This window comes from Onthophagus taurus, chromosome 7, assembly GCF_036711975.1.
Source record: "Onthophagus taurus isolate NC chromosome 7, IU_Otau_3.0, whole genome shotgun sequence".
Taxonomy (NCBI): Eukaryota; Metazoa; Arthropoda; class Insecta; order Coleoptera; family Scarabaeidae; genus Onthophagus; species Onthophagus taurus.
In genome coordinates, this window is record NC_091972.1 from 9,090,152 (window position 1) to 9,115,828 (window position 25,677).

The window sequence follows — 25,677 nt, forward strand, 5'->3', positions numbered from 1 at the left end:
AATAACTCAAGTTGGATTTTATCTATGAGCGCTAACATTTATACACGAAGTCCGTTATATGGAGGCTTTATTGTATTTGCAAAAATACTATTTGCAATTCTTTAAAATACACTCTTCGAAAACCCCGAAACCATTTATTATTTTATATAAAATTTTTAAAGAATATTATCCATCTTTTCTCAACACAAATCCCCCTTAAGCCCACTTTTCCTACGACGAGGAGAGTTGAAATCTATCTCGAAACATAGTAAGTTTCGAGCAATCGTCGGTCGGTCCGCCGGAACTCAACGACGGAGAAAATTCGCGTCTCTCGTTCCCAGTGGTGTGCCGAAATTTTTTTCGGTTTCCGAGGTACTCGTAAAAGTTGAGCCCCCGGCGACCGGGACGCCGCAGCTCACCCTTTACCACCCCCCGCGCGTCCGTATCGATTCCCGTCGCGTAGAGTACAAAGGGATAACAAATTACGGGACGCCGTCGATGGCGGCTGCGGCGGTTTGTTAAATACTCTCTCTCAGCGGCGCTGAACTGTCTGACACGATGACGTGCGGAGGTCGGAACAGTTTTCAGGGTGACGACAACGCCCCTAGACCACCCCGAGGCAATCTTCAACACTCGACGTGAAAAAAAAACAGAGAAAAACTCATTCGAACGGTTTTCATTTTCTTGAAAACTTTTACTTCCAACAATAATAATAAACCTAAATTGTTTACTTAACCATCTTCTAATGGATGTTAAGAACGTTTCTTAATAATAAATTATGTAATGGTAAAATTTAAAATTTCGTTTTAATTTTTTTCCTGTTTGTTTTCAATTAAGTTTTATCTGATTTCGAAGCACGATTCGTGGTTGTGTACGTATTGATTTGCATTTATATTGCTATTATTATTAAATGAGTATCGGGGGAGACACCTGAATGCGACAATCGATATTCGGTTAGGGTGGCCTAAACCGATACGACAAACTTTATTTATTTCATACTATTGTAAAATTTGATCATTGTTCTTCACCTTCTTTGATGGCAACTTAGCATGCACATGACTCTTCTGAGTTATTGTAAACTTGATACACGTCTTCATTCCTCAATGTGCCAAAACTTATTTCAAAGAAAAAAGTCGTTTCACATTGATACTGTCAGATAAGTACGGCTTGTCATATTTTTCCATCAACCATCGTAAATAATAATTTGTGTTCAACATCTAGTTCCAACCCTCTTTTTAAGTCCACTTTTTGGAGACTTTGTAGGAAAACATCTTCAGATCTTTAATCAAAATTTGTGCTGATGTCGAATTGTGTGCATGGTCGTCTTAAATCATAATGGTAAATCTTCGTTGTGCTTATTGTCAAGTAATTCCTTATCTGTCTAAACTATTTTTGTGAATAATAAATATTGTTTTTATATGAAAATTTTTAACCTCCTAGTTTTCACAAAAAAAAAACCATGGTAAATTTAGGTTGTCATTAGGTTGGCGCTGTCGCTTAACGACGATATTTCCTGAACGTGCCCGAGATCGTAATCCGGCGTCTTATAGGCGCTATTTTCCAGATAATTACGCTTAAGACCCCCAAGATCAATATTTGCGCCCGCGCCCCTTTCTGCAAATTTTACAACCCATCTACCTATCCGAGCAAAAACTTTTCTCCGTCCACGCGAAACAAATTAAAACTCCATCACTAAATTACTATCAAAAACATAATTTATTACTTTATACAACTTTAACATGATGACATATTACATTATAAGTCATAGTATTATTATACTTTCTTGTTCAATAAAATACTGTCCATACGTAAAATGCCAAAATTAATTTGTCAACACTTTAAAGTCCACATCAAATTAAATAAGTTATTGTCCGTCACCTACATTGTAATAAACTTTTTATTTATATCACACAAGTCACATTTCTGTCTTGTTTCTCATCTAGTAGCGTTGATCTGGAATGTATTGATTTGGGAGGATTGTTTTTTTCCGGCACTTTGAATCTCTTCACCAACCCTATTATCGTATAACCGGCACCGATTGCACCTAAAATTGTACCGGCCAAAACGTCCCACCAATGATGTCTTCTATCCGTTATTCTAGTCAATCCGCAAACTGCCGCCCACGACACAAACGCCAACATTAGGAACGGTTTTAAAAGTTGACCGCTCCGTCTCCATTTTAGGCGATAATGAACTAGTGCCTGAAATAAACGAACAAAATTAAAATGCGCTATTATTTATCTGCAAAAAAGCTTAAAAAAAAGAGGAGCAAAATGAAAGCGCAACATACAAATGAGCGACCGAGAGTTTTCATTTCCGTATTTCGCACGCACTAGGACCGCATTTGCGATGAAAACGCGTTTCTGACATTGTGTCTCCTCAGAATTAAAGCCGCTTTTGTGTACGAGAAAAACTCCACACAAACACTGGATTTCTAGATTAGTAAATCTAGGTCAAAAAGGAAAAATACCAATTTCATTCATTATAATCTCAACAAAAAAAATATATATAAACAGTTTATGTAAAATTTAATATAATCAGATAAATATAACAAACAGTTATATTTTAAAGAATCCAGACTAGGATATTAACCCCTGACATCATTGAAATTTTGATAACATGGATTGCGACAATTATCATGAGTAAATTCACAATAAAAAACGCATACTCCAACACCACTCCTTAAATATACACATTGCTAAATCTTTGCATGTAAATGCGTCACCAAAAAATAAAACACATTGCTTCATTTTATTTTACATTTCAGTTCTTGCTACTTACCACACAAAAAATAGAAGCAAACACTGAAATAGACGTATGTCCAGATGGAAATGATCTTGAAGAATCCCCGACAACATAAGATGAATACCCAGTTCCTTGGCATTCAAAGTCTCTTACAAACGTTCCATTAACACATTCCTCTTTAGTTTGCGGTTTGCAAGTTGATAGGAAATGAGGTCTAGGTGCACCGACAATCGCCTTCATAACTTCCGTAACCATCAAAGTCGTAACAACTCCAATAAGCATGTCCTTGTACCATAACCATATTAACCGAATCGATTCGGCCTTTCTCGTATGTCGATACTCGATCGCTATAATCACGATAAGCGGCCCTAAAAACGAGCCTAAGATCAAAACAAGCGCGGTGATTGTGTCCCCTTCAAATTGGTACGATAGAGCCGGATCGCCGCAATAGTATCCGAATTTGTTGGTAGGAATGACATCGAATTCGATAAAGGCAAGTAAAAGGCCCACTGAAAGAAAGAATTGGGATCATTTTAGGTGATTTTTTTCAGTGTATAGTCGACTTACTGAAGGATAATGACAGTCGTCGATTCGACATAGTTGATATTTAACTATAAATTAAACGTTTTGAAATGCACGTTCTTCCTAATTCAAAAATACGAATTATAATTTGTTGTAATTGTATTTATATAGGCTAAGTGCAATGAATATTTGAATTACACGATTTTTCGTTTAGTCACACGATTAACTTTACTTGTTACTTGTTTTATTGTCAGTTAATAGTTTTAAGTCGAATAAATGGTCGTGTTTAGATGAAAATTACGTGCTATCAAAATTTTATCTTATCTTAGGTACTTTTGAATATTATTGAACGTTTTAACACGTTTCTAAATTTACATCAATTATATTCAAAGATCAAAAAAATCATAGATACCTGTCATAAGTGACAATGACAGCTTAATGTGTCAAATTTCAGGATGCCAACTATATTTTAATAAAATATATACACGATTATAACGTTCTTTTTTAATTTGAAGTTCATTCCTAAAGTTTCAAAAACCCATTAAAGTAGGTTGAAATTAAAGAAACTTTGAGTTTAGTACCGCTGTTTAATAACGGTATATTCAACAAAACAAAAATTAAGTTTGCCTTTACTTAAACGTTCCTAAACGTAAACTATCGTAAGTGATAATGTTAAGTACCGGAAACTTACCAATAATAATTACTAAAGTGTTTGTAAAGACTGCTACTGTAGGTTTTAACAAGTTTCGTTTGACGTTGTATGTTTGACGGCAATCAGCTGTAGCCAATCGTGTGGACTCTTCAATCGGTCCGATAGATGTCACTGAACTCGTCATTATTTTATTATCCTGAAAAGATAACAAAAATATTATTATTTTATGTATTTATTACATTTACATTAATACATAATACTATATTTCTTTTTTATACATAGTTAGTCATACGAATTAAATTATAAGATACGAAATATTAAACTTGATTATGTGGACGTTATGTGAGTTGCCTATATCAAGGCGATGATTATAAGATTTATCTAAATTAACATTTAATAATAATACGGGTCTTTTACCCGCATTGAAGAATTTCTTATTAAAGAACTAAAAATGAGAAAAATTGGGTGTAATATTATTAAATGAATTTATAAATCGTAAATCGTCAAAAATTGTATACAGTGTGTTCAATTAGAAACCTAGATAAAATCGAATCTATTACACTCTTCTGACAAAACATAGAACTACATTTATTTGATAATTTATGGTGACCACTATTCTTTGTAAAGTTAAGAAATGGGCCATAAATTTCCTGTATATATAATATTAAGAAGTTACTGTCAAGATTGGTACATTAGCGTACAAGGTCCAATTACGATTGGTACAATTAAGGTCCAATCCAGTTGTTTAAATGCATTCTCCAGGACTGTGATGAACAATTTGGATTCAACATTGTATTGCCTTGTTTTACTCACAATCAGTACTTTACTACTTTTACACTCTTCAGTACGTTTATGCAATTTTATCGTCATTGTAGCATTCTTGTAGATGTTATAAATAAGTTTGGTGTGTCGATAATCGACTCTGCATTCTTAAAGTGCTTGCAAAACTGCCATCAACTCAATTTAAATTAAATTTTATATCCAGGACATTTACCTTTGAAAATAAATACCCGGGTATGTAACAACACTACTAGAACATTAAGCAATTTGTTTGTTTACTATACTGTACCTAATCTTTGGTAAAACGTTTATCTAGTTATTCAAAAAAATAACGCACGAGTATAAACAGATAACGTTATATTAACCAAACAGCAACTGATTTTTAAAGATATTAAAAAAATCGAAATTTTTTAAAATATCAATATCAATATGTTTATGTCAATTTTTACTCTCTCGTTATCTCGGCTTATGTTGGTTTATAAACATTGTTCTGGCGGGAATTTGTTTGTCAAGCAATCAAATAAATAAGACTCCAACACTAACTATGCTAGGAATTTTAAGAGTGTCATAAACTTATAAATTAATTTTAACTTTAAAACCATGAAGGACTTTCTTTGAGGAGGGTTTGAAATATAAACAATTACGTTAGCAGTGTTGATTTGGTTTATATTTCGGGTTTGGTGCGAAAATAACTTAGCTACCCTCTTAGTTTAACTTTTTAATATCAACAGGAACCAGATGTTTTTTTTTTTTAAATTTGTGTTCAAATTAAGTGTTATTTTACATATCTAAATCCTACCTTTAGAAGAGTACAACTTGGGTTGGTTAAATGATCCCGATAATAACATGAGTGCATTACAGTAACCTGACACTAACCGATGTACGTTTGAAACTGATGTGCTGACTTGCAATGAACAAAATAAATGAGTTGTATTATTTTTATTTTGTTTCAGTGTAGTGATTTATCTTATAATATAGAAATTGTTTGTCATCATGAATAAATAATAAAATGCCTCAAAAGTATTCCCATTAAAACATTTTAACTATAATTTAAGTCCCATTACATATTGTTAAACGTCTACAACCAAAAACGTTCCCCCTATCATTTAATGACTCCTACAAAATGTTCTTTTAAACGATTCTTTTTATAGATCCATTTTGCTTTCACTAAAATTAAACATTTAGGCAAATTAAACCCTAAAATGAAAAATTCTTGGTAATTTTAAAATTTACTTAATAAATTTACTTTTGTAATAATTTCGTACTAACACCTGTTGAATTATAAATACAAGGACCTACTACACAAAAGCGCCAGCTGGTTGTAGAATCCCCCCAATAGTCATTAAGTAGGCCTCAATTCGTTGACGTGACGCTTCTAATTTCAAAGCTTCAGTCTACAAAGAGAGGAGAGAAAATAAGGGCGAACCGCTATAATTTCGAACAGATGGCACCGGGGATTTTAGATGAGATCCTCATAAAAACGACACGTGATATATTAATGGGACAATGTATGTTTGCCTCTCAGTTATAGCATTGGATAGATCAGTTCAAACATCAATGGATAAGACTGGATCATAAACTTGAATATAAAACGAAAAATCGTAAAATTGGTAATGTATCAAAAAATTTTTATGTTTTAGAATCTGAATTTATGAAGATATAAAATAAAATTATTAATTGTTATATATCATATTCGTCCTTGCATTTCTTAGCTGAATCATCATAATTTTACAGTATCTCATGTTTTATGCAATTATTTTTAAAGAGCTTACTTCTAAAGTCACACGATATTAAATTTCTAAACAGTTTCAGTTAAAACAAACAAGCTTATTGAAATAAATTTAATTAATTACCTTCATTTTTAAAGCCATTATGATCACTAAATAAACACAAAAACCAAAATTACTTCAAACAAATCCGAAAAATTTTGTTAAGAACTTTTTTTAGTAGGCATAAATGACGAATAGATGCACTAAAGAGCACACACTAACTCGCTTTTAAATTTTAATGGGTGGCCCGTAGCGTGTAGCTGCTGTTGCCCGCGGAAGAGCAAATTAACTTCTCTTGGGTGAAGTGGGTTTTCGGTCGGAGGGCCAAGCGAACCAGGCTGAAAGTGCAGTCAATGAAGAGGGGACCACAGAGAGTTGTTGATATTATTAAGGACCGTGGTACACAATAGAGATGATTTATACAAAAATATATATTTGGAATAAAAATTTATGACCAAAAACAAATTATATTCAAATCAAAATCGAGATAACCCCACCCTGTCTAAAATTACATATTTTAGAGGTGGAATATAACCGTAAGATTGAAGACGATAACATATACATGAACCGTGTGTGTCGAAGGGTAAATAAACCATTGTCCCACACGTGCTACAACTGGGATTGTATTTATGAGATATATTGTATACAAATGTGTAGCCACAAAGAGGTAGGAATCTTGGAATAGCATTCTGTTCAAGATAAACTTCTCCTCCAAGCACGGATCACAATCTAAAAACACCATCTCACTCACAAATTAACAAGTTACAAATGTGAAAAGTTAAATATAGACTACATCATTTTTTGACTTACTTTACAGAAAAGATACTCGAAAACTTTCTGGACACCACTTGCAATCTTGAACATTATGGAAAGTAAATTATAATAGTTTAAAGCGAACTAAAACTTTCTTGTAGATTAGGAATTATTCATGGTCAATCCCAACCACAAACTCCCAATTGCGCAGAATCGAATAAAAGTATATCGCGATTACCGTCATCATTATTATTCACATTAATTTTCCCAAGTAAATTACCATTTTTATGGAGTAATTTTTTTGGAAAATTACGGGTTGATATTGCAAGTTTTGTATTTTTAGCTTGACAAATATATTTAAAATTTCATTTTTTTCTTCATAAAAACAATCTTTATTATAGTGAATAGGATTTTTTGTTGACTCATATCAAAATCAAAGATGAGATGTATCATTAAATTATTTACTATCTTATCTTGTAAAAAACTATACCTATAAAGATTTTTGGAAAAAACAAAGCATGATTCACTTTCTATTTATTTTAAAAAGAATGGTTACTAAAAAATTACGATAAAATACTTAACAATTATTATTTTGGTCTTATTATTCATGTAGAATCGATTATAATAAATACTTTAAGTGATAAGTGCCATACCAGACTGCTATATTAAATAGTGATTTTATAAAATTTAGTTCAAGTAAATTAAAAATGACACCAATAAAATAATTCTTTAGTGACATCATCTACTTTTGATTGATCCTGTACACTCATTTTATATGAAAAAAACAAAGATTAAGGTAAAATGAAACATGTGTAATAGACATATAGTTGGGTATCTGTTGATTCATAAAAAGCCCTCTATTGATAATACCTCATTTGAGAACAATTTGTTATTTATACTAAATAGTTAAAAAGAACTATTTCGGAATTCTTGGTTATTTCTTTTAATCGATAAAACCTGTTTAAAATCCAAATCTGACTTAAAACCTACCATTCTGACTTATTTCTCAAGAATAATTTAAAAAAGCAAAAAAAATTGGAATTTTCAAGGTTCAGGATATCCATTATTAAATAACCTTAACCTTCCACCGATTAATCAGATGTGTTTTCAAGGAATCTGACTTCACGACACGTTCAGGTGAAAACTTCAAGGAATGACTCATCGCACGTGAAGATTTCTAAGCTACGAGTCAACCGAACCATAACCGGAAGGCAATTCTATTTTTTGCATATTTACAGATACCAATTAAAGTAAATAAATAAATTTTTAGTTTATTCATTAAATACAGAAAAGTAATTTGTAAATAAATAGTTGACTTACCTATGAATCTATTAACATTTTTGTTTCAAAACATATAACTTTGTAATTATTTCCGAGGACATAATAAATTACTACCGAACACGCGACGTTCAAATTCAAAAAATAATACAAAATATTATACTGATACTTATAACACTGATATTTTCTTGATAAGATAAGCACACCTATATAGAAATTTCAAAAATTTAGTATAAATGAATCCTTGTAACTGTTAATGCTTATTAAACATTTATTGATGATAAGAACCAAATCCCAATAAAATGGTTTATAAATTGATATTAATTTGATAACCGTTTCATTGATCTTTTGAGAGTTTAATGCAATGATTCACGGTGACACTAATTAGATAATTGGCCGCGTGCAGATGGCGCCCTTTTATTGCACAGCCGCTTCACTTTACATGGCTACAACGGTCCTTAAGTGGATCAACCATTAATTCATTCATAAGGTGAATGAGCTCAACGAACTATGAATGAGGACAGATATTTGTGTACTTCTTAAACCGACAATTTTACTATGCTCTAGAATTTGAATACGTTACAATTTTCATACAAAAAGTTTACTAATTAAAAAAAAACAGCATACACAGGGACTTTGGTATTCATTAATTACTTTATTATTCAATCAGCAAAAATGAAAAGAGTATTTTTTATGATCAATCTCAGTTCCCAATAACTTCAATATATGGTAAGATTAATAAAGAAGAAATGGTCGCTAAATAACGATTTTGGCGCAAACTTCCAAACAACGTTGGATATAAAATGGCAAGAATGTAATTATGACTGTGAATGACTGCAAATTCCGCAGGTGAACGAATATGGGATACTAAACCACTCGATTTTTAATTTGTTGAATCATACGAGTTTTTCCTGTAATGTTAAATCTTTGCGTGGCATTTTGATTAAAGCCAAAGTTAAATTAAAGTGATGACATTATTAAAGTACAACCCTAAAACGTCCTGCAGATAGCGCCTTTATCAAGGTGGACCGATTAACCGAATTGTTGGACCAAATAAGCGAAAAAACACTTTTCTCTCGATTAAGTCAATGTTCCCATTAAAGTACAGCTAGCTTGTTCAGAGTTACATTGAGATATAGATAGTATTGAGATGCGAATGAGCAAGAGATGGTTCTCCTCGTCGTCGGAGTAAAATGAGGCTTGACAAACAGGGATACATCCCTAGTCGAAAGAAGAGGAAGATGCGAATTACTTGAGACATGAAATGAATGCAATGTTATTTCTGTTATAAAAAAAAACTCTATAATCTACAACTATAATCCCCGAGTCGTGGAAGAGAGAGACATAAATATTGTCTGTATTGATCACTCTGTTAAAGTTTGTAATCCACTCTAATCTCTCAGGCTGCATTACATGTAGTATTCTATAATCCCTCGTATCTTTCAAAATTCGATTTTGTTGAAAATATCTCACACGGGTTGTCATTTTCGAAAGATTTACAATACGGACAATATAAACAAAAAATAAAATTTGTGTGGAAAACCTAAATTTAATTACTCAATAACGTGTTCGTTGTTTCAATACAAAGATTGACTAATTCAGTGTACAAAGTTCTTTATATCAATTAAAATTCATTAATTCAATAAATGTTGCTCATGAGGTATGTTAAGTTATATTTAGAAAAGTATATAAAGCAGTTTGATTAAATACGATAAAAGTTGTTTTTAGCAGGATTAAATTATTTTGAAAACAACGTGGTTAAATAAGCAAAAAAGTATATAAGATTTTAATGTTTGTGTAGCCTAAACCAACAAGTTTACAATGTCTAATATATGTAACAGTTCTTAATCTTTTTTAAGATAACAGAAATGCTTTAACTCAAAAAATTAAATAATAACCATAATCTATTAAAAATTAAGTTTTTTTAATAGATAACTCTTAGTATTATGGATTCTATAATATCTTAATAACCACAGATTAACGAAACGTATCATTTTAAGAATGAGAGCAGCAATAAAAATGATTCATGGCTTATTGCATTCTTTACATAAGCCTGATGATTGAAAATGTATCAAAAAAATCTAAGAATTGTTGTAATCACTTACTTTTTTTTTTTAAATTGGATTGTTCAAAATGATTAATTTGTTAGTTGTCTCCAATATTGTTTATGATTTCGTTATTAATATCCTACCAAGAAAATTATTAACCAATACGAATGAGTAATATTGTTAATAATAACCCCATGTGGGGTCTTTTTCATATTTATCAATGAATATACAACATTTCCGTAAAAAAATAATTTGCATATAACATTACCGTGACTCACAAAATCCCACGCAACTAAAAAAAACTTTTAAACAATGTGTTATATAAGCGGATTACAATGCCTAAAACGTAATTAAGCAATAACGTACAATAGAATTTACTTAAATGAATTGAAGAAAATTAAACTGCAAAAAAATCTATTGTTTATAATTTCATTTCATTTTGTAGTCACATAATTTTAATTATTGTTAAAAGTTGTCGTTGTAACTTATATACTCTAACTAACAATAAGACCAATTTGAATCTTCCTATTAAACAAACCAAGGAATTGTCACCATTCTGAGTCCTCTTATTGGCTAACAACTGGATTAAATACATTTAACGAGTAAATTGTAAAAGTGGGCATTAGTTATTATTATAGAAAAAAATTTAAAAATATGTACTCACATAACACATTCCAGTATCAATTGAGTATACGCCAGTTTGGTTGTTGAACATTTTGAAGAATAAATGTCAGAAGATATATGAAATCTATTTTAAGTAGTTTAAACAATATCAATATTTATATTTTTAGTTGCACTTTTTATCTATTTACTCAAGTGGTAAATATTTAGAAAGTTCTACACGTCGTTCACGAAGTCAACTAATATGACTACTGAGTTTACTATACACACACACAATCGACTGACGAAAAATTCCTCTCTCCTCCAATCATCTGAAGGTTAAACTTCTGTGCAACAGGTAAACCCAACTAAAGGCAGTCAACCTTCTATACAACGAAGAAGTGAATTTTTACCTGTAAACGTTCACTGACCGTGCAAACACGAAACTGTTGCAATCCAGACGTTGGTGTTCTTATTATTTTTTTAAGTAGGGGACCCCACCAATGGAACGAAAATTCGTTGCTTGGTGAATAGTGTTTGTGTGCTACTAAGAAATGGCGTTGGATTTACACGAACTTATATCAATCAAGCAATAAAAAATTTGTGACTAATACAGTTGTTTTAAGTTTTTTATTACTTATTATAAACGTCTTATCTTCGTAATCAAGTAGTCAGGCGGCAATTAGAGATGAGTGTAATGTTTACCGGTAAAGATAATTACGTAAATCGTTTGGAATTATTTGCGGACCTGAGAATGAATGTACTTATCTACTTTTCGATAACATTAAATAAAAATGATATAATGTAAAATTTAATTAGTGGTGGAGTGGTCGGTGGTTTCTATTCTCGAAATTAATAAACACTATTATTTATGTAGTGTATAACTATCTATATTTAAATTATATTTAAATAGATTTTGTGGTTTTATTGTTTTCCGAATTATAAAATTATTTTTAAATGTGTTTGCGCTACAAGCCATACTTGTAGTATGGATCATCTATTATCCACACTACAAGCAATACTCTACGTTGTGGCGACTATATTTATAATAAAGAAATTTTTTGGTATGTTGTGTATTGGCCACCATGCTATATGTTAGTGTGCACTTCGCAACTAGTCGAGTAGTTGATAAATCTTGAATTGCAATGTAATTGTATCATATTTTACGTTCTGCAAACAGCTTTCCAACTGATGAAGACAATATTGGGTTATATTTTTATTAAGCTTCCAATGCGATATTCTCCCCAGCCCCGGCCAAAATTTCAATAGTTTTATGATTTTGCTTCAACACCTGCCGAAATAAAGTGTCCATGTACAGGCTGGTTCAAATTCGATGTCCGAATAGGCTATTTCGGAAACTATAAGAGTTAGAAAAAAAGTAGCTTACATGTCTCGATCTCTTTTTTTAAGTAAATTCCAATGTCGAAAACCTCAAAGCGCTATCGTCTTTTGTTTTTCCCCTAGAGGCCAAAATTGAAAATATCGTAAAACCAGCAAGCAAAAATTTTTTCGGTGTTAGATTTTGAGATATTATGACAATTTTTGTTTTTTTAAATGGAAACAACACTGATTATTCGCTTATTATTGTTGATTATTTCTTATTGTTTTAGAATAAAGCTAAAAATAACCTTTTTTTTAGTGTCGTCGAAGAAATTAAATTTACAGCTTCCTGTAAATTACGGTACTATAACTAAAAATTAAAAAACATATTTCTCCAGTCCAAAATAAAGCAATCCATTAAATATTTTCGTATTAACAGTTAGTGTAATAAATATAATTATTTGTTTTTAAATACCGGAAAAATAATACCCCGTAATTTAAATACCGCCCCTTAATTTACAGGAAACTGTAAATTTCATTTTTTCAACGACACTAGATTTCGGCGGCGGGGCACTTAGAAATTTTATAAAAGAAAGTTTATTTTTAGGTTTATTCTAAAACAGTAAGAAATAGACCTGTCGAAACCTATATTTTTGTAATCAGAAAAAAATAACGAATTTAATAAGCGAATAATCAGTGGTTGTTTCCATTTAAAAAAACGAAAATTAGCATATCTCAAAATATAAACCTGAAAAAATTATTTGACTACGTCATCAAATTTTCTGTAAAAAAAGTGTCCATATAATGTCTTAGTTATAATACTCCACCTATAGTAATAACCAAGATAATTGCATTTGCTGGTTTTTCGATATTTTCAATTTTGGCCTCTAGGGGAAATACAAAAGACGATAGCGCTTTAACGTTTTCGACATTGGAATTTATGTAAAAAAAGAGATCGAGACTTTTTTTCTAACTTTTATAGTTTCCGAGATAGCCTATGAGGACATCGAATTTGAACCATTCTGTACAGTACATACAATTGGAAATATTAGTATTTTGAGTATGAAATGATTGAATCTTCTACTAATTTCACTAATTTTAATCTTCTTCTCATTCTATTTTGACATTTTAGGTTGATAAATATGTATTTCCTACTACGAAAATGAGGAATGTCAGAATAATAAGTAAACGTATTAATATCCTCTTGGTGATTAATTTCGTTATCTATAAACCCAAGGTGCATCCGGTGCGTGATAATATTACGAATAACATTAATATTTTATATTAATGCAATTCCTAAGAAATACCACTTAAAGTCGATAAATGGAAGTGTAACATTTTGAAAGTATCACATTTATTAAAACAATGTACTGTTTTGAAATATTTTTAGATTAACAATATTTCAGAAATAAAAATAAATATTATTAAATGAAAGAAACTTATTATTTAACTGGAACAGCTCCGGCACCTGTCGGTAGATCACCTTTTGAACTATCTTTCGTAGCTACACCCTTCAAACACTATAAAACAGAATAGAAATATGTATTAATTCTCAAACCAAATTTAAGCTAAAGTTCATACCAATATAATTCATTAAGTTGAAAATTATGTAACTTAATAATTCAAACAAGTACTCAAAAGGATATTTAACATTATAAAAATTGCAATTTTATATAAAAAAAAAAATTAAATAATTTAATCATCCAACTTACTTCTTCCTCTAGAGTAAAGAGGGAGCCTAATGTTTTGAAATCAACAACAACAAAAAAAAAAGGAATCTGTTAGGATTGTATAAAATTAAGGAACATTTTAGGAACTTTTGCGTAAACAAAAACCATTTCAAAATCCTCATTTATTAATCAATTTAATCTTATTCAATAAGCACACAATAAAAAAAAGATTACTAAGCAATATTTTTAATTACCTCCTCCACCTGTTCTTTAGTAAACATATGAAACATTTTATCAGGTGTCATAGTCATCACCTCAACATTCGACGAATTAAGTTTTTCTTCCATGACTTGTTTTAAAATGGTCAAAGAAGCAATAGTAGCTTCTGACAAAGTCATACTGCGATGATACATTTCTTGTAAGCTCTGCTGAGCGCCTTCTGAGCCTGAACCAATAGCTTTGGCGTCGAATTCAACAAATGTTCCTGATGGATCCATATGATACAGTTGGGGCCCTTTTTCATCGATTCCCGCAAATAATATAGCCACACCAAACGGACGTGACATCGCAGCCCCATCATCATCTGAATCACCAAATTGAATCGCTAGATTTGAGACTGCTTGAGCACAAGACTCAACACTCATGCTTTCATTGTAGATAAACCAATGATTTTGACATTCTACCCTGGCTCTAAACATTTAATAAGTAAGGAATAATCAAAATTAAAAAAATAAATAAAGTACCTATCAATCATTGTTCTTGAATCAGCCATTAACCCAGAAACAGCACATCCAATATGTTTATCAATTTCCACAATTTTTTCAATAGTTGTGCTCTCCATTAAAGGAGAAGTTATACGTTTTTCAACTGCCAAAACAACCCCTTCGCTTGTGCATATTCCGATTGCTGTGGAACCTAATTTAATGGCTTCTATTGCATATTCAACTTGAAAGAGACGGCCTTCAGGAGAAAAGGTATTTACCCCTCTGTCGTATTCGCTCCTTGTTAAAAACATCTATAAAAGAAAAAAGTGAGGTTATGTACCGGTTCATGACACTGCATAATATAATGTAAGCGCATTTAAGTAAATGAAATAAACATTTTGATTGTTTTATTATTACCAACGTTTTATAAAATTAGTTTGAGCCTAATTTAATCTATAAACGAATAAAAATTACCTTTATTATTTGAAGGGAATCGAAAAGTTGCTTGTGTTATGATCTGGAGATAAAAATTGTCAAAATTTTAACAGTCAGCGTTGCAATATAAAAAGTCCCTAGATATTGTATAAATATTAATAAATCTTTTCTTTATTTTAATATATCTATTTTATTACAATAATTAATTTGTGTTCATGTTAATTTAATAATTGTTTTTAAAAAATAATGTAAAATTGCTCATCTAAACACAAATTGGTTTATAATTCTTTTATTTATTTAACGTTGTCAACCCTGATACACAAACATAACCCAAAATTTTCAAGTGACATCAAGCAACACTAAACACGTTCACATTTAAATCAAAATTTAGTTTAAAAATCATAAAGAAACAAAAATGAAAGACGAAGAGTTTAAGAAAATTGCCACTGAATATTTAGAAAGGAATGAGTATTCGTTCCTGATAGAATTAGTAAGGGAAACATTCAAATTGACAGTCATAAATTCGAAGCTGTAAGTTTATTACAATTTGCAATAAAAAATTACTTATTTTTTATGAATACGTTTTATAACAATTTCAGAACTGTTATATCGGAAGAAATGATAACATGCTTAGGTGAATTATTAAATAAATCCATTGGTTTAATATCGGAAACGTTAGATGAAAATGTAATTCTCTTAATAGAACATATTTTTAAAGCATTGAGAAACGCTACAGTTGGAAATCAGTCATCACAAAATTGGATAACATCAAATGAATCAATTCTGAACGATACTCATACCTTTTGTGAATTATATCGCGCTATCAATGAGCCTTACATCATTAGTTGCATCTCGGTTTTATTACAATTTCTCAATAACTTGGTGGTAAAGAATCAAGAATCTTCACGTTTGGTTTGGAACAAATTTAAAGAATTTATTGGGGACTTTATATCTGATAAAAATTACTCATATTTTTCATCAGCTCTAGCTTACAATATGTTATACACAGCTGTAACAATGCTTAAAGACAATGAATTAATATTAAGAAGCATATTTGATGTGTATAAGGATTACGAAAGCAACGAATATTTGCATTTCTTATTGGAATTATTTGTTAAAAACAAAGATTTAAATATTAGCTATGTTTCGTATGATACAGAACATAGAATATTATTTCTAACTATGTTAAAAGATTTATTGCAAGAAAGTAGAGTTGATGTAAACATTAATTTAATCCAGACATTATCGAATGAATTTAAAGTAAAATCCGATTGTATCTTAAAAACCATTGCTGATTATGTTGATAAAATTGAACCAATCGAAGTTACATTACTTTTAGACGATCTCGCAATTATTTCAAGTAATGACACATATTTACCATTAATCCAAAGCGATAAAAGTTTATTAATTACTTGTATATTTTTATTAAAAAGTATCCATGAAGTTAGTAAACAACCAGATAATAACTTCACTATGATGTCAAAATTATCAGATTTAACAATCTCCGGTAATAAAGCTGACATTACTTTGCACCCTGCTTTTGGTTTTAAAGCATCCCTTATACGATTAATTGGAAATATGTGTTGGAAACATATTGGCAATCAACACGAAGTCCGCGAACTCGAAGGAATACCCTTACTTTTAGACTGTTGCAATATGGACGCAAGAAATCCTTTAATTATTCAATGGATCGTTTACGCTTTAAGGAATTTGTGCGAGAATAACTTGGAAAATCAAAAAGCGATTTCTTCTATTACAAAATTAGGCGTTGTGGATAGCGAAACGTTGAATGAAATTGGGATTACTTTAAGTGACGATGGAAGTAATTGTATTAAAATTGCTCCATATCCAAATGTTTAAGAGGAAATGTGATATAAATTGAGGATGTAATTAATGGGTTGGGTTAGCAGATTTTTTTTGATTAAAGGAAAATATATATATTTAATATTTTTCTCTTTGTATCGTTTTTAATGTTCCTTAGTTTTATGCAACTCAGGTAACGTTATCTCCGAAGCAGGTTTCTATTTTTAACTTTATTTAGTTTTCTATTTTGATTGAAAGTTACGGAAGGAATTGTTATATTCAATTCAATTTTTCCTTTTTTTTTGTTTTTTAATGATTGTTATCGACTATCGTATTATAACTACTTTAGAAATTATAAATTACTATTTCAACTTTTTATACAGAGAGGTCACCATTAAACTTAAAATATTTTTCATGTCTTAATCTTTCTTCTCTGGCTCTATAGCCCTGGGCCCTGGCTTGCCTCAGAATTTCCTTCCAGTCTTCCCTGTCTCTCGCCCTTCTTCGCCATGTTCTTATTGCCCATTAGTTTTAAATCCTCTTCTACTACTCTCTAGGTATTTCAGTTTCTGTCTCCATCGTCTTCTGGTTCCGACCGGTCTGTTCAATATTGCTATTCTTGTGGGTTCATCTTCCTCCATTCTCATTACATGACCCACCCATCTCAAGCAGTTGATTTTGATAAATTTAACCACGTTCATGTCGTTGTATGCCTCATATAATTCGAAGTTGTATCGTCTTCTTCATTGCCCGTGTTGGGTATTACTCCTTTAGGTATTGCTGCGATTATCTGTACACTCTTCGTATATATCGTCCCACTGAGGTTCATCTGTGATTCACGTATCACCTTTTCAAGGGCAAGGTTAAATAGATGACAAGACAAGGCATCTCCTTGTCTTAATACTCTGCTCATGTTGAAAGGTTTTGACAGTTGTCCTTGAGCTCTGATTACACATTGGACATTTTCCATGGTTTGGCCATCTCTCTCAAAGAGCCTGGTATCTCGAATTCTGTTATTACCGAGTAACTTTACTCTATCAACCGCGTAAATTTATATGTCTTTTCAAGTATCTGTCCTATAGACGAAATATGATCAATTGTCGAGCAATTCCTTATGAATCCCTTTTGATAGGAACCCAGTGTGTTTTCCATTCTTGTGTACCGGCATATAATTCCGGCCTTCCATTCTTCTGGAATCTTGTGTTCCTGCCATACATATTATGTTTCTCTAGTGTGTTCAGAAGGCTTCTTAGTGCACTCTGCATTCTAACATTCCAAGTTCTAATTCGTATGTCCTTATTTCGTTTGCAGGGTCGTCGTTTTAGGTTCCGTCCGGCTTTCCTTTCTGTGGCTTTCGTAACAATAACTTTTTTTACGATGTCGGGGTGTCGGCCCAACGATCAACCCCCTACTTGGAGGACCAGGGCCTCTTCTGTCATACCTTAGCCGATCCGTCTTAATCTTTACACACTCTTATAAGGCTCATCATATCTGAAATATATACTATTAAATTTGTCTTGTTGATTGATGATCGAAGATTTTTGAAATATGTTTCTTAATAAAATCAAAGAATTTATAACATTTGTGTTATTTATAGTGTTGAGTTTTGCAGAGATAAAAGTGTTTAATGTTTCGCTGAGCGACATATCGTTTTTTATTTAAACTCACAGTTGTTGTGGAAGCTAGACTGCGCTTCGAGGGTTACATTAATACATGAAGGGTTTCAAAAGCAATCATGTTTTGCCGGCGATGCTTGGCAATAACCTTGTATTTAAAAACTTTTTTCTAATCGTTGAAATTTCTACATCTACGTTGATGCGATACTCTCCTATCACGGTAGCAGCAAAGAGATGAATAGCTTAGTTTTGACTATAAATCATCATTACATCATCAGAAAAAGGTTTTTCAAGATTATCACTGCAAGTTTTCTTGTGACGTCTTTTTTGCTTAACATTATCAGAACAATTACACAATTCTATGTATCAGAGTATTAATTAATCTCATAGCAAATTAGTGATTGAGAGGAATGGATTTTTTTAAGGTAATGAAGCTGCCATCATAAGGCATACTTAATAATTTTTCCTAAGAATTATTATTTCTAAACACTCAAATTTTCCGGTAAGACATAATTCAATCTTAAATTATTTATTAGTAATGTTGATTCATCCTAATTTATCTTTTTTTTTTTACTAAAGATTCAAGCTCTTAGAAAATGATTCATCTCTAATTTATCCAACCGGAATCTGTCAGAGGATAAGGTCAGATATTTTATTTTTAAAATTTTCAATTTCTAATAAGTACATTTAATTATTTTCTTTTAAATATTTTTTCCCTCTCATTTTTCACATGAGTTATAATAGGGCAGATTTTATAAACATCAAAAAGAATACGGGAATAAAGAAAAACCATCTAACAATAGCAACATTACCCAGCTCTAACAATCTCGTGTTACCAATTTATTCTGTCCGCGAAATTCGATATCCATCCTTATTTTCCCCTCATTTTATAATCTACGTGTTGGAACAACTGTTGCACTTTTTTTATGTGTTCCCTTCGTTTTCTTTTATTATAAGGTCGACGGAACAATCGGATGCGTAGGTAACCGATGGATGAATGAATGAAATGAATGAATCGAACGGATTATGTTTTAAACAAGTTTACGTTTTTAAAAATATCGAGGTGCTGATTGATACAAAATCCTTGTTAATTCCTTTTAAAATGTAATTGGAGACGTGTGCGGTGTACCGCCGGTTTGCCAGGAAACGTCGGTTTGACCGACTTTCGTTCGCAATCGAGGATCTGATTACCGTTCTTGATATTGGTGTCAATTAGAATTAACCATGAGTAAATAATCAACTAAACTAAGTAAGATCTTCCACTATTGATTTTGCAAAATGTAATGTAAACGTTTGTGGAATTTTTTTAATAAATTTGATAGCAGCCGGTGGCCACGATGGGAAAACGATAGTACAACAGTTGGCTCTTGCATAACACATGAAGGGGGTAGTAGATAAGTCAGTTGCAGTCGTGTTATCGTCAAGTAAAAGTCTCTGTTATATTTCTCTTATTTTATTAGATAGATAAAATTGGTTGAAATGGACTTATAAGAATAATTTTAAATTGTGTTAAGTGTTTTCTGTGGAGTAAGTTGTACGTTTTTGTTTTCACAAAAAATGTGACATTATTAAAATGTTGTTGACTAAATGCTAAAAAAATGAGTTATTTAAATTCGTTCTGGTAAGTTTAATGAAGGATTAGAGCTACTTTATCTGACGTTCCACCTCAATCTAGGTATTAGAGGGATTTATTTAGTTTATCCATATAATTACCAGTCGAATCGTTTTCCTTGTTTCTTTTATAACTTAATGAAAATAAGAAGAAAAGTTTGTTTCTTGTTCGCAAGATAACCGTCCTCTCATTATAAATCATGTAGATAAGCAAGATCTGTGTATTTGTTTAATACCACGCGTAATTATCCTACACTGCATAACGTGAAAAATACCACGGAGAATACGAAATCTTGTAAAATGTAAATTAGTTTTTGGACAAGAGTACATTGACTATATTTTTTCTTACATCGTATCGTCTATGTTTAATCTTTCATGGACATTAATCGTCGATCACCTAAGGTTAAAGATTTTCATGTAACAATTTATTATTATTAGCATCTAACAAGAGTTAGAGTCATTATATTCAAATTACGATACAAAACCTACATCTAAGCGTTATTTCTATAAATTATTTTTTAATTGTTATTATCGAAAGGAAATTAAAGGAAATAGGTTGAGAAAGATAATTTGCTAACATAAACCAGCACATGTTTCTGGGTTTCAAGTAAAAAGACTACAAAACTACATTGCAATTTATTAATAAAGAAGGAAGTATCTAAACTTTAAACATTTTTGGACTAAATTATGGGCAACGAAAAGGGGAACATGACACCTATGCAAAATTGCATAGATGACCCTTTGTGATACAGTTTAACAAAGTTTTTTGCAAAGCTTTTCGTTTTAAAGTTAGTTTAACAAATCATATCAATATTAAACTATCGTGTTTAAATTTCAATTATAAAAATTGCAAAAGCAGCTGCAACTATCTTTTTACAATATTTACCTTAAGTGAACAAACATCGTAACTGAAGATTAAATTTAGATCGCTATTGTGTATATTATTTAATTAGATAAAACTATTAGATTAAAGTGGTGATAAGAATTTCAATAGATAACATTTAAAAAACAATAACCAAAAAAATATAGAGAATATATGGAACGAATTTGCTTGATTCATTGAAAAAATTTTTTCTTTTTTGGATTAGACTTTTATAAAGCAATCTGGTGTATTCAAAAGTGCAGATCTGACTAAGATGAACCATATCTAGTAAGTAATGCCGTGTTTTTTTCTGGATGAATCTGCATTTTCCAGATTCAGTACCACGTCTCCATCTTCCACAAAGATTGTTGGAGTATATCGGGAAGTTGAGGTTAAGCACCATACAACGAGTCCTAAATGTCAACTTGTTATCACTTCCGAGGATGTTGAATAGTAGAGGAGAAAATGCTGACCTTTGTGGCACTCCCTCCAGGACCATGAACCTGGCAGTAGATCAGTGATATTCAACATTGATGTGGGACTATAGTCAGCCTATGATGTCAAATACGTCTAGAAAATCCTGCCTCAGAAAAATATAGCTTTAGGACGGTTCAATTCATCAACTTCTTCTACTAGTCGCCGCAGTAGAATTCTTTCGGTTGCTTTACCTAGTACAAATCGATGGATTTGTGTTCGAATTTTTGAAACAAAAGATATAAAAAAGCTATTAATGGAACTTGGGATGCATAGATACGAAACCATTGAGGGAAAATCATGTCAATTTATGATATACCAAGTATTGTTGTAAATGCTGTGCCGATAGCTTTTAGGCAAAATAATATTTAAGCTGGATTTTGTAGATTATAGAAGAAAGTATAGAAGAAAAATAAAACAAATCAATATCTTGAAATAATCAAGTATCCTCTTATATTCTTCAAATTTTTCTTATCTTTAAGATTTCAATTTATCGAACAGGTAAAAAAAGATGACCAAAAAAAAAAGGGAAGAACATAATCGATACAAGAGCTTCCCCGTATCTCATCATTCCTCTTGTAAACCTCCTCCTACTCCGCACAGATCCTCTTCGTGTGTGTGCCGGTAAGTTGGTCGCATTATACCCGGTCAAGGTATTTTTTTTCTGCTGCCTCTTTGTTTCCATTAGCGCGATGCTAATCGAAAAACGATCCCAAGAAGTTATGCGTTGCTTGGCTGCCGTAGAAGAAGAAGCATCTGTTACGTCTCGCTTCGTCTGTATAGAAACGGTTGGATGGTTAGTTTTTTAATTTCTCGAGGCTTTTTATAATAAAAAAAAATCTTGTTGGCTGATTGATGGCGTAAACGTACTTATTTAAAATGCTCGACTCTTTTCTCGACCCTAACGTAACTATTTTACTGCCGTGTTCTTATCTCATTTCGATCTATTAGAATATTCGTCTCTACCTTCTTCTTAACAGTCTGACAGCTATGGTAATTAAGAGCACCTCTGTTAAGATTTACTACTACCATAGTTAATTTCCCATGAGTTAGTTACAAAGAAATACACTTCGTTTTGTTTATCTATTTCTTTTTTCGATTCCTGTTTTAGGTTCATGATTTTAATTTAAAATTCTCGGGTTTCTCGCTTATTGGACTATTGTAATCTCTTTTATTAAGAAGTATTAATTGCAGAATTACGTGAATACATATAATTTTAGGTTTCTAGTTGTATTACGTTTACACATTTTGGAGGATTATAATAATTGTTATTCTTTAAGGAATGCGAAAGATTGTGAAAATTAACGGGTTATACAAAGTTTACAATAAGAAAAAGAAGATTGGGTACGGTTTTAACTTTGGATTAACCTAATGGATTTCCGCTCCTACCAATAAATAACGTACGGAGAAATCGATTACAACACAATACAAACGTAACAGAACTGTTGTATTCAATCAGCGCATAAAGTGTTGAAGCCATAACTCACCGCGACGCTTGTAGAGCAAAGTGTGGGCCAAAAGGAACACGCTTGACCATTATCCTCAAGGTGATTGTTACAATCTTTTCTTATAGCTTTTTTGCCTAACTCATATAGAATTATGTAGAAATGATCGTATCAATGAGGAAAAGAAATAAAGTTGTTTTAAACAATAGATGTGACACAACACTTGAATTTCGTAAGGCCAATTTGTATTAAATCTTTAAAAAGTTTTTGTAATGGTAAATAATTGACAAAAAAAGCTTGTTATCCATAAAGACACGTTTCCTACCAAAACCAATTTTATTATAATTTGTCGTTCGACCGACAAAACGTGAATCGCGCGGCCGTAGTTCCGTTAACGTCTGTTAACATTCACGTGTAAGCACAACGTGTTTTCGGTTGTATTGTTCTCGTTATTGACACGAGACGGCCTTCGAAATTTTCATTTTACGAATAATACGCCCTACCGGTCGCAATTTCGAAGCATTCACCGTTCAATGATGATGCTGGTTTCCGTACCGTATTTATTCCCCTCTTTTAATTCCACCCGTTCATCCTCCAAACGTATCATTAGTAACGTGAGAATCGTCCATCAAACATAATTACGAAGGCCTGAACTAAACCCGCTGCTTTAGATTTTACCACAGACAGATGGACATAATTTCGATGGAATTTTTATACATCACTATTAAGTTGTGGTACTGAAGTATTAAAATCTTGATGTAGTTTATGACATTTTTCAATATGGTTTACTAAATAATTGAGTACACCCAAAAAATTAATTTTGGTTGTAAATATAACATTGTGTCCAAATTTTCATATCATCTGTTATTCAACTTGATTGCGGATAATATTATGGTTCTATTCTATGTTTAATGATACGCATCCTGAAGAACAATGCTAAATTACAGAATATTACTGCAACACTAAAAGATTGGTTCTTCTACTGCATCATGTATATCTCCTTCCTCAACATTTTTAGATTTTTTGTCCTCATATGTGCTGAATTTTTGGAAACTAATTATCTTGACTAAGTAGTAGACTAAAAATTAAAAACTTCTACTCCTTCGAAATCAATATTTTTATCATCAAATAAATTCTTCCATCAATTTTGTAATGTTTGGACTTTGACTTCTTTCTATGTTGCCGCGAAATTAAAAATTGTGGATTTTAAATTGCGTCTAATCTCTTTCCTTTTCTTCGTACTCCCATACTATCATTACTTTGTCTAAAAAGTTTCTTCGATATATTCGTTTAATTGCTAAAATTATTCCTTGGATCATGGCTTAAATAATCGATGTATTGTATTTTTTGGCAAAAACATACTATATTTAACGTAAAACTTATTATATTCTCAACGTAAAATATTTTCAAATGGATGAGAAGAATGTCATCTTTTTCTTCTTCCTCCTATAATAAGTCTTTCATCAGCAGTTTCGGCTAAAATGCGAAACTCCACCATTAGGTAAACTCCACCTTTCTGGCGATTTTTGATATTTTTTCGACATGGTCTCTCTATTCTGCCTCGCAGACGTTATCCGCAGTTAGATCCTTCACTTTTTGATTCCTTAATGCGTTCTCTGTTGATTTAAGTATAGTTGAATGTAGTTTTTTTCCATACAGTTTTTTCCTCAAACCTCGTCTCCAGTAGCTCTATGTTTTGTTTAGTGCTTTTCTTTGAGATCGTACAAGATTGTGGTCAGTGGATTTCATTCTTATGTCTATTATTTTACTGAGGTGCAAATTTGTATTTGTGATCATAAAATCTATCATTGTTTTTTGCCCTCTTGTACTTTAAAAGCTATATTTGTGAATCTGCTTTTGATGCTAGGAATAACCTCATTACCAAGTCTCCCAAGATTGTGATTTCATCCTTCTTCCATACACCATCCAAGACATTTGCAGATTGTAGTAGAATGTGTATCTCAGTTTTCTTTGTTTTGTTGGTGTCTGGAGCGTGTGGTGATAAGGTGTGTTGTTTTATCTTTTTGAAAGCTGACCGATGGATGCAGGAGTCTATCATTGATGTTATTTATGTTGTTGATTCTTGTACGCTTTTACCTTTTTCTACACCGCTGAAGTGATTAGTTTGCAATTTTCATATCAAACATTGCTTTTCCTTACTTTTTTGTTTTTATATTCCAGAATCTAATTCTCACTGTGGTTGGTTTTCTCAATCTTGTCCAATTTCTCACTTGGTCGTCATCAGTTAATCCAATCGCATCCGAGCTTGTGCATAGTCTTGGGTAGCATGCCAGGCTGCTTTTTATGTGCGTTTCTAACTTTAATGCATTCCAACTGTGTTTTTTTTGTTATGTAAGGCTGGGTTGTTTTCCTTTATTCAAGATCTGTCAATAAACGTTGAAGCACCATGGAGTATTCTACAGACAAGTCAAAGCAATTTTCTGACAAATGAGATTTTTTTCTTTATGTTGATTAGCCCGTAGATATTTGCTGTGGGTTGCTTTGCTTTGACTAATTCTCTTCCTTTTAGTGTAGTTAATCTTGAATCATGTTATGTTCGATGGCTGATATTGTTATTGTGATATTGGTAATATAAAGGTTTATACATAAA

General features: G+C 31.6%; 4 protein-coding genes across 9 annotated transcripts in view; 2 read left to right on the forward strand and 2 right to left on the reverse strand.

Moving 5' to 3' along the window:
* Positions 1 to 1,676: 1,676 nt before the first annotated feature.
* On the reverse strand, positions 1,677 to 11,623 carry LOC111424535 (putative phosphatidate phosphatase). 6 transcript variants are annotated; one of them, XM_023058113.2, is made up of 5 exons: positions 6,532 to 6,547; positions 3,938 to 4,094; positions 3,292 to 3,369; positions 2,761 to 3,233; positions 1,677 to 2,180 (listed from the first exon to the last, which is right to left on the reverse strand). In XM_023058113.2, the coding sequence occupies exons 3-5, from the start codon at positions 3,320 to 3,322 to the stop codon at positions 1,881 to 1,883; spliced, it is 804 nt and encodes a 267-aa protein (XP_022913881.2). In that variant the 5' UTR covers positions 3,323 to 3,369; positions 3,938 to 4,094; positions 6,532 to 6,547; the 3' UTR covers positions 1,677 to 1,880. The 6 variants fall into 6 exon arrangements, with proteins under 6 accessions (XP_022913881.2, XP_022913878.2, XP_022913880.2 ...); XM_023058110.2 differs by lacking the exons at positions 3,292 to 3,369; positions 6,532 to 6,547 and adding an exon at positions 11,191 to 11,623; XM_023058112.2 differs by lacking the exons at positions 3,292 to 3,369; positions 6,532 to 6,547 and adding an exon at positions 8,521 to 8,611.
* A 2,660-nt stretch (positions 11,624 to 14,283) lies between these two features.
* Positions 14,284 to 15,386, reverse strand: LOC111424478 (proteasome alpha5 subunit). The gene is made up of 3 exons (XM_023058015.2): positions 15,295 to 15,386; positions 14,860 to 15,131; positions 14,284 to 14,806 (listed from the first exon to the last, which is right to left on the reverse strand). The coding sequence occupies exons 2-3, from the start codon at positions 15,129 to 15,131 to the stop codon at positions 14,350 to 14,352; spliced, it is 729 nt and encodes a 242-aa protein (XP_022913783.1). The 5' UTR covers positions 15,295 to 15,386; the 3' UTR covers positions 14,284 to 14,349.
* Positions 15,387 to 15,580: 194 nt separating this feature from the next.
* Positions 15,581 to 17,204, forward strand: LOC111424567 (ataxin-10). The gene is made up of 2 exons (XM_023058151.2): positions 15,581 to 15,786; positions 15,855 to 17,204. The coding sequence occupies exons 1-2, from the start codon at positions 15,671 to 15,673 to the stop codon at positions 17,113 to 17,115; spliced, it is 1,377 nt and encodes a 458-aa protein (XP_022913919.1). The 5' UTR covers positions 15,581 to 15,670; the 3' UTR covers positions 17,116 to 17,204.
* Positions 17,205 to 20,125: 2,921 nt separating this feature from the next.
* LOC111424516 (Wnt oncogene analog 2) overlaps positions 20,126 to 25,677 on the forward strand; it is a 65,440-nt gene continuing 59,888 nt past the window's right edge. The window contains exon 1 of the mRNA XM_023058070.2: positions 20,126 to 20,295. Within this exon, the coding sequence (XP_022913838.1) occupies positions 20,273 to 20,295 (23 nt within the window). The 5' untranslated portion in view covers positions 20,126 to 20,272. The remainder of the gene's footprint in view (positions 20,296 to 25,677) is intronic.